Genomic DNA, 10,147 nt, shown 5'->3' on the forward strand with positions numbered 1-10,147 from the left:
CAACTTTACCAATTACGTCAAGTATCCATTTCAAAGCAAGAAAAAGATAAAAAGGAAAAATATTCCAATCATGTCACCTTATAAAAAAGGACCCTACTCTGCCTTATGAATAGGGTAAGGTAAAAGTCACACTCCCAAAGTCAATTTGCTACTCCCTCCGGTCCAAAATAAGTGATTTTTTGGCCTTTTTTTTGTGGTCCAAAATAAGTGATTTTTCCAGATTTCAAGAATGAATTAATTATTTTTTTCCTACATTGTCCTTGGAGTAAATAGTATTGGAATATGTGTTAGGAGTGTTTATGTGAGATAGTAAAGGTTAATATGGTCAATTTCATTGCTAATTAATGCTAAAAGGTGAATTTCTTAATCTGTGTGAAAACATCCAAAAAATCACTTATTTTGGACCGGAGGAAGTACTATATAAGTCTAGAAATTGCCTTTATATACATTTGCTACACTCCAACATTATATCTCCCACTTGTAGTTGGTAACCACAAGTTCTCATTCCCAACTATACTAGTAACCCCCCACCCACCCCACCACCCCACCCCCACCCAACCATAAAAAGAAGAAAGAGAGAAGATTGTTATTCCAAGAATTTCAAGAACATTAGACATGGGATTGAATCAATCATGTTGTGTCATCCTATATTTTATGTTCTTGCTTTTGAAACCTGAATTGTCATATTCCATGTCATGTACATCACAAAAGTTTACAAAGAACAGAATATATGAACATTGCAATGACTTGCCACATTTGAATTGTTACATCCATTGGAATTACAATTCCAAGGATTTTTCCTTAAATTTAGCCTTTGTAGCTACTCCTACTAAACCTAATGGTTGGATTGCTTGGGGAATTAATCCAAATGCAACAGGAATGGTTGGTACACAAGCGTTGATCGCGTTTAAACAATCCAATGGTTCCATTGTAGCGAAAACGTTCAAGTTGAATTCGTATAAATCCATCGTGCCAGGGGAGCTAGCGTATCGCGTTACAAATATTGAGGCTATGTATAGTAATGGAATGATGGTAATTTTTGCTAGTGTAAAATTACCTGAAGGAATGAAAGAATTGAATCAGGTTTGGCAAGTAGGAAGTTCAGTCTTGAATGGGACATTCCCTGGAATTCATGATTTTCAGCCTGAGAATTTGAATTCCAAGGGAAAACTTGATTTGATGAAAGGGAAGAGTATTAGCAATGGTTCTGAGGATTCTAGGCTCAAGAATAGAAATGTAAGTTCTTCAAGAATTACAAATTTTATTTTATTTTTTTCTAACGACATGTCCAGATCAGTTTGTCCGCACCTCCATTGTTTTATCGAATATCTGTTATCTCCCACCAATACAGATATCAGTGACTTTTTCATCAAAGTTCAATCTACTAGGATTTGAACTTTGGTCACCTATGACTTTTACCCTACTTTAACAACCACTAGAGTTCCAAGAAATACCAATTTCATTTGGTTTGTTACTTCAACTTTTTTTTATTTTTTTATTTTTTTTTACATCACATCCCCTTGAAGCAGAGGCGGACTCAGGATTTTAACGCGATGAGGGCATAATATTTTGTTCAATCAGTGGCTCCTAAAGGTATTTAGTATTCAGGGTGTCAAGTGATTTAAATTAACTATTTTCAAAGAATACATACATATATATACAAGATTTCTGCCGAAGTTTACAGGGGTCCGGTGACCCCTCAACATAACACATAGATCCGACTCTGCCTTGAAGTGCAGTCTTTTTCCTGACCCCGTGTGAATACGAGACGCTTGATGCACCAGGCTACCCTTTTTTTTACATTTTTGTTTCTGATATTTGAATTTATGGTTGAACAGATTCATGGAATTCTGAATGTTGTGAGTTGGGGAATACTATTTCCAATTGGAATTATGATAGCTAGGTATCTAAGAACATTTGCAGATCCAGTGTGGTTCTATGTTCATGTGGCTTGTCAATTATCATCTTATACTATTGGAGTTGCTGGTTGGGCAACTGGTCTGAAAATTGGAAATCAATCTAAAGGAATTGAATACACTTCCCATAGAGATTTTGGTATTGCCTTATTCTCACTTGCAACTCTTCAGGTATATTTTCACATCCAAATTCTTTAACTTCTTTACTTTTAAACTAAAAATCTTTAACTTCAGGACAATACGGGATATTTTTGTCCGGAAAAATTGAACTGAAAAACTGTAATTTAGGACGCACTGGCTAATTCGTAAATAGTAGTCAATTAAAGTGGCTACATGGTGTCATTTCTACAAAAAAGAAAAAATGGCAAACCCCCACTTATAAATTGAATCATGAAGATCAATTTAGATTAAAGGGAGTGTTTTTATTTACTTATAATGGAAGTATTCGAGTCAGTTTGTGCACATAAATTTTGGCTAATGTGATAAAGATACCAATTAGTGTTCCAAAGACTTTACCGTTCAACTATTTCACCAGGTATCTGCTTCCTTCCACCAGCATAGATAGGTAATGCGCAACTCTACTAGCTAAGAGTTACGCGGATGAGAATAAATTACCTAGTATTTTTTGTTTATATTGAAATTTGAATCCTGATCTCATAATTTCCACGTAAAATTGTAGGCGTTTGCGCTATTTCTGAGGCCAAAGAAAGATCATAAGTACAGATTTTACTGGAATATGTATCACCATGGAGTTGGATATGGTGTACTTGTTCTAGGAATCATCAATGTGTTTAAAGGTCTTGAGATTTTGAAGCCAGAAAGCAAATGGAAATTGGCTTATATTATTTTCCTTTCAATTCTTGGAGGAATTGCTCTTATTTTAGAAGCCATTACTTGGAGAATTGTTCTTAAGAAGAAGCCTAGAAAATCAAATAACAAACTTTATGATGGCCCAAATGGTTCAAATGGAAGACAACAACCTCTCACTTCTTGAAGTAGTTTTCTCCCGCGCGAATCCAGATTTAGTCAGATTCCATTGCGGGTACCGGACACTGAATGAAAAACCAACAAAGAAGTAACTCTCTCCTCCACATATCTATAGTACAAGTATGAAATCAATTTTCTGGATGTGATCCTTCTCCAAACGCCGTATGAATGTGGGACGTTTCGTGTATCGAGCTGCCTTTTTCCCTATATACCGTATTTGTTTTCATGTGGTTGGCTGAATACTAATTTATTTATTTATTTTGGTTGGGACTGTAATTTATTTTGATATTTTCTTCTTGTGTAGAAGCCATGCTCTATGAGAGTATCTTTTGTTGTTTTTTGCTTCTTTTAAATATTTATTAATATAAAATGATTGGAGTTTAGTTGCTACTTTTTCCTTGTATTTGCCTGTCCTCACTGACTGGTTAATAGAATTTAATTTTTTCCTAAATCATAGCAATCTTTAATTTTTAACTGATCTGAGATTATAAGAGTGACTTTTCTCGGTCGATCGTTGATACAAAATAGCACAGTAGAATTTGTTTGTAACATTATTTAATTTATCTTTTATTTCTTTATTTTTACTTCTTGTTATGCAATGTAATTGCTTATATTTTATTATTCTATTTTTTGAAACTACACCTCCTAATATTAGAAATAATGAGTCATTAACAAACTTGACATATAATGATCAGTGATGCAATTAAAGTAAAATTTCGTTGTTGAATGTGGTTATAAACTTATTATGATTCCTAATCTTAAGTTGTAGTGGAACTTTATTATTATGTTGGAATTAAAGTAAAATGTTTGCTCAAAAGTTATCACATACCTTATGAGTATAAAACAACATAATTAAATCACGGAAAAATCATAGCAAAACGTAATAATCCATTGGACCAAATGAAGGAAACGAAAATAAGTACTCAGAGTTAGGAGGGGAAACATTAAAATCCTTTATTGATAATGTGGATTTGGCCTGCCTCTCCATGGAGAGGTTCAGAGCCTTACAATGGTGTTCTACTCTCTCATAATATGGATATCATTGTGTTTTTTCTCTTCTTTCCGGATAGTGACCCAGAAGAAGCCCCCCGAATATGGTTCCCTCTCTTGGTATTTATAGCTGTGAGCTTCGTGAGCTGGCAATAAGTGGTCGTGACCACGTTGGGGTTTTGCCTTCATGATGACGGATGGGCCGTGGCCTTGTTGATCGAATCAGATAAGGGTTGAATAACGTTAATTCTGAGTGGTCGTACCACTAATTAATCATTAATTAGCTTAAGACGGGATTAGCTTCGTTAATTATCGTGGGGTCGGATTCTGACCCATACATAAAATTTCATTGTTGAATGTGGTTATAAACTTGACATATATATATATATTGAAATTGTGTTATATTCATGGTTCCAATTTGCTTGTTTTAATAATATTGACTCACATTGCATGTTGTTCATTTTTTAGTTAGAATTGATAGATTAGTTTTGTCAAACATTTGAATAATGTTATGATATTATAGTTATAAATATTAATTTATTTTATCAAACATAAATTCCATGATGTTCTTACAAGACGCATATTTTTAGTTTTATTAAGTATCTAAACAAAATATTATTAATTTGACAAATATATATAAAAATTTTTTTTAAAATATTAGTTATTAATATATGATTACCAATTAATGTATATTCACGAAAAAATATACATCTTAAATACCAAATATAATATCATTTATACTTATAAAAATTTATAGGCATATTTTTATTATATTAACTTTTAAGTTTTGATAATTATTTCATTAAAAATTTAATCTAATTGTGTAATTACACTTGTGCAACCAAACAGTAAACGTGTAACTACATTATAATGACACTATGACAAACAAACATGTCGTCGTAATTACACAACCGTGTAATTACTAGGCTGTATAATTACTACCCTAGTAATTACACCAATTCCAATTACCTGGTGGCTTTCTAAACAGACCCTAATACTCCACCTATTTCAGTTTATTGTGACCCTATTTTCTAAATTTAAAAATAATTGAACTTAAAAGTTTTTATTATGCTCTTAATGGCAAGCTTCTACAATCATAAAAATATTATGAAATATTTAAAATCATAAATTTAAAAAATGTTTTTTTTTTCTTACCAACCAAAAATTCGCATGCAAACTTCTTTCCTTTTCTTTTTCTTTGTGCAATCATAGTTCATAATTCGTGTCTTTTGTTCAAAGTTAAAAGGTTTGTACATCAAAAAAAGAAGAATTAATTACCACGCTAATAGGTTTTAGGGGCTAGGTGAAAGTGTAATTACAACAATGAAACCTCAGTTGTAGCTTCTGTAGTTGGTGATACTGAAGCTAATAAATAACGTAAAACATTAACTTAATTTATATTTCTGCAATTGACTTTTTTGAGGCCAAATGTAAGTTTTTTCAAAAATAAGTAATCTATACACATAGATTAAGATTTTGATATGACTGTTGAGTTTCAACTCTTATCAACGTTTATTGTGAACTTCTGTTGGTACATATATATCAAATTGGCTTGGTGATACTTTTCAAAATAATTCTACTTTGATACAAAATTAAATAAAAAGAGAGCTTTGGCGCAACGATAAAATCATCTTCGTTCGTGTGACTTATAGGTTACAGGTTCGAACTGTGAAATCATCTAATGACGCTTATATTATGGTAGATTGCCTACATTATACTTTTTGGAGTGCGACTTAAACATCATACGCTTGTATGAATAGCTATTGAAAGGGTGTATGGCATGACAAAGTTTTGCGACTACCATTCTTGGCGACGGCGATCGCCGGCGAGAAGCTGAGGGCCACTTAGCATAATATATAATTTTAGTGTACTATACAACTATATCTAAAGAAAAGTGCGACCGCTTTCTCCGGACCCTAGTGTAAACGTGAAATGCTTTGTATACTGGACCGTATATATATATATATATATATATATATATATATATATATATATATATATATATATATATATATATATATATGTTAAAAGATGCTGATGTTTAAGACATTAGTATTTAGTCATCAAAGGTAGGTAATTAAGTCTCTTTTTAACCTAACAAGAAAGTTGATTGTCTTATATTAGGTTAACACAAGACATAATTTGCTCTGATGTAGCTGTCAATGAGAAATATGGTCTTCCTTTTCACTTCCTTGATAGTAGGAAAAAATGCTTACTTGTCAAACACTCAGTAAACAGCTTGATTTGATTACTCTAGGAACTTTAATTAAATAAAATAGAATAAGTAATCCAGAAAAAAAAATAGAATAAATATAGATAAAGTGAAGAAATGATCATGATTGTCACATGCATGCAAAACAAGCAATGATTTCAGAACATTAGTAATAACTGTAGTAGGCAATCAATGCTATCATCCAGAATTTTTTTCTTGGACACCGAGCAAGTGTAATCTTATAATTATCAAATTTCAGAAACAAAAATAGCAAGAACTACAACTATTCCAGGAAAAAACTAGAAGACAGTGTATCAAACTTGTTGATCTGGTTTTTGTGCTAATAAAAGCAGATTTGATAGTTAAATTTAGCATGATTAGATGATATTCCCTCCCATCCATACGTTGTGACTTTTTTGTCTTTTTATTTTGGTCTAAAATAAGTGTTGTTACATATTTGAGAAGGAATTAACTTAATTTTTTTTTAAAAATTTGTCCTTATTTACAAATCCCAATATGTCAAGCTAACAATATATAAATTTTAATTAAGGGTAATTTAGTCAAAATAACTTACTTTCCGTCAAAGGCCAAAAGGTCACTTATGTCACGCCCCGAACCTGGGCCTGGACGTAACACGGCACCCGGTGCCTGACTATATGTGACCGAGCAAACCAACTGGCTGGCTGAATCAACATGTGATATCATAACATACTGAATGCGGAAGATAAACTAACACATGCTGATATACTGAAAGTCTGGATGATATAAATCAAAGTGCGAAAATACTAATACAATTCTGAAATATATTTGTAGCCAACATGGCTTAATATGAAAAGCATGCGACTCTGTCTAGCTGTTACTCTAGTCTATGAAGCCTCTAATGAAGTACTGAAAGCACTGACTGTCTGACAATACTGAAGACTGTAAGGTAATGATAATGCCCCGAAAGAACTGGGGATCACCAAACAGCTGGTACGAGAATCCTAGCGCTCTGAATTATCAACCTGTAAATCATTACCTGCATCGTGAGATGCAGGCCCCAGGCAAAAGGGACGTCAGTACATTTGAATTGCACTGGTATGTAAAGCAACTGAAAGAAAAAAATTATAAATGCTGAAACTGAAACTAAGCTGATAACTGAGAATTGATAATTGATACTGAAATGATAACTATTGAAATAGAAACTTAAACGATAACTGATAACTGATAACTAAAATGATAACTGATAACTGATAACTCAAATGATAACTGATAACTGATAACTCAAATGATAACTGATAGCTGAAATGATAGCTGATAACTGAACTGAACAAAGGAAGTAAGAATATGAATACTCCCTCTTCTGAATGATGAACAACCTGTTTATCTAAATAAGCTACGGCCTCGGGCCCAATATATATGTGCACCAGCTACGGCCTCAGGCCCAAGTATACGTATATATAACTACGGCCTCAGGCCCAAAAATGCATAAAGCATAATGATGTTCTTAACGTCAATACCACACAAGAAGGGGGGTGATTTGTGTGGTACCCTATTTTTGCTCTAGAAGAACCTGGTTCTTCTAGGTGTACTTACTACTACTGTTTGCGGAATTAAGAGTACATAAAATAAAGAACACTGAGATTTTTACGTGGAAAACACCTGGCTCAAAAGGTGAAAAAACCATGACCTACTACTCAGTAGGATTTTCCCAAACTTCCACTAAAATCACTGAGCCAAAACAGTATTTACAAAACTCTTGTAAACCTAAGGATTAAACTCTAATCCCAGTGTAGCACACAGCCTCAACTGTTGTGACACCTTCAAGTTAACTCTAACTTGAATATTCAAAGTACTTAATACAATTGCTTCTATGAAAGCTGGAAAGGTACAACTTTAAAACACCTACTACAATTGAACTAAAATAAAAGAAAGACATAATGGAATTGGTTCTTCTATCTTGTCCAAGTATCTTCAGGAATGCACACTTGAATCTCACAGAAATTGCTTGCAAAATTGCCTCGCTCTTTTGCTCTCAATTTAGTTTAACTTCTGCGTTTGTGCAATACCTGTAAAAGAGAACAATCGCTGTTATTTAATGAGTTAGTAATCAGAGTTTGATTGAGACTCAATTGCTGATCTTCCATCGAAGTTGAGTCCTTGAACAATACAAACTCTAACCCTATCCTTTATCCGGATTGTGTCCTCTTCCCATAAGAAGACTTTCTCTCCTCATCCAATATGCAACCTTTTCGATTAGTTCAGGAGATATTGCTGCTTGATCACTGAGACTTATCTCCTTCACGTGTATTTCACATGTCTAGGTTGATAGATATTGTGCCTCACATGATGGACCTGGTCCATGACTGAGTTCATTTATCATTCTTCAAAACTTTACCTGAACTTGGGCCAACACATAAACTACAGCCTCGGACCCAAACATGCATAAATCATAAACTACGGCCTCAGGCCCAAATACATGTGTTCAACGTTCAGGAACTGAGAATCAAACTGCAATACATGATAGTGAAATACTAAATCACACTGAGTTACATGATACTGGTATACTGGATCACACTGAGTTGCATAATATTGGAATACTGAATAGGACTAGACTGAGACATGTATTCTTGAACTGATTATGAACACTGAAACTTTAACTGTTTATGGCATACTGAGTAATCTATATTAAGACTCGGGGGCATCAAACCCAAGTCTATATTGAATATGCACTGAGCTCACAACATTCAGAATGAAAGTGGTGAACGAGTTATGAAGCTAGAGAATAGAAGTTCTACAACTATTCAAGGAACTAGGCTTAACTATATTCATGAGGCAATTGGTGACGTCGTAAAAGAAACGTAGTGTAGGGAATCATTAAAATTCCCAAACATAGAGAGTTAGCCTCACATACCTTATCTTCCAGCTCTTGAGCGTAATACAACATTCGCCAACCCTTTCAACTTTAATCTATATCAATACAAGTCAAAGTGATTCTATATTAGCAATAATTCTCATGTTTTAGTCACTTAAGCATTTTCTCAAACACTTGGTGACATAAAGCTTTATAGTCCTTATTAATGGTGTTTCTACACCCAACAAGCCATTCTCTTGATCCTAGATAAATTCTAAAATCTCAAATTTCTTATAATCAATGTCATTCTTCTTCACCCATAAGATAAACAACACCCTTAACCAATAATCAATAATCAACAAGCAAAACCTATAATTGTTCATGTTTTTTTATCAAACCCGTCAACTCATATCTCATGAACTTGTAGTCTACAATCATTAGTCCAACGCTATAATCAATTAGAGGGTGAAGATATTACCTTCTTGACGTTCAATCTTCTTGAATTCGAGTTCTAGGTATCCTTCTCTCAACAATGATGTCCCAATCGAATGTATAATGATATGGAGGGTTTACCCACGTTAATAAGATGTTGGGAAATTGAAATTAATTTAGAATCACCATAAGAACACCTTGGATGGTGGAGGGACCCTTAAGGAGTTAGGTTTTTGAGAGTTCCCCTTTCTAGAGCAAGTTTTTATATTTTGGGGCTGTGGGGGACAAAGTAGGGCTTTAAAATGACCCCCCATGAGCTCTCCTGTGCACCTGGTAGGCCTGACCGCACACCGGACCGCGCAAAATGGCAGTAACACTGCCTCAGGCGCGCGGCCGCGCTCAGGGAGCGCTCAGGGCGTGCATATCGCATACTGTTCTGTAAAATGCGGATAACTTTTTGCACATAGATCCGTTCGGGCTCCATAATATATCGTTGGAAATCTATTTCAAAGGCCTACAACTTTCGTGTTTTGTGTTTTCCCAAATACCTTACATGCTTTTCACTAAACCTTCTGCAAAACTGACTTTTTTGTAAACTTCGTAGATTTTATCGAATCTTATGCACCTCATTCTCCATCTTGATTCTAAAACAACTATTTTCACCCATACTCATCCCGCTAGGACTTCATATGTCTAAAATATCAGATTAATACCCATTTAACATATCCACACCTAGTCCGAATGTACGGGGTGTTACATTATCTCCCCTTTGGGATC

At 34.0% G+C, this 10,147-nt stretch overlaps 1 protein-coding gene across 1 annotated transcript; it reads left to right on the forward strand.

Moving 5' to 3' along the window:
* LOC109232450 (cytochrome b561 and DOMON domain-containing protein At3g25290-like) lies at window positions 460–3,296 on the forward strand. Its single transcript, XM_019398228.1, has 3 exons — window positions 460–1,236; window positions 1,839–2,087; window positions 2,596–3,296. The coding sequence occupies exons 1-3, from the start codon at window positions 616–618 to the stop codon at window positions 2,908–2,910; spliced, it is 1,185 nt and encodes a 394-aa protein (XP_019253773.1). The 5' UTR covers window positions 460–615; the 3' UTR covers window positions 2,911–3,296.

Source organism: Nicotiana attenuata, chromosome 9, assembly GCF_001879085.1.
Source record: "Nicotiana attenuata strain UT chromosome 9, NIATTr2, whole genome shotgun sequence".
In the NCBI taxonomy this organism is placed as follows: domain Eukaryota; kingdom Viridiplantae; phylum Streptophyta; class Magnoliopsida; order Solanales; family Solanaceae; genus Nicotiana; species Nicotiana attenuata.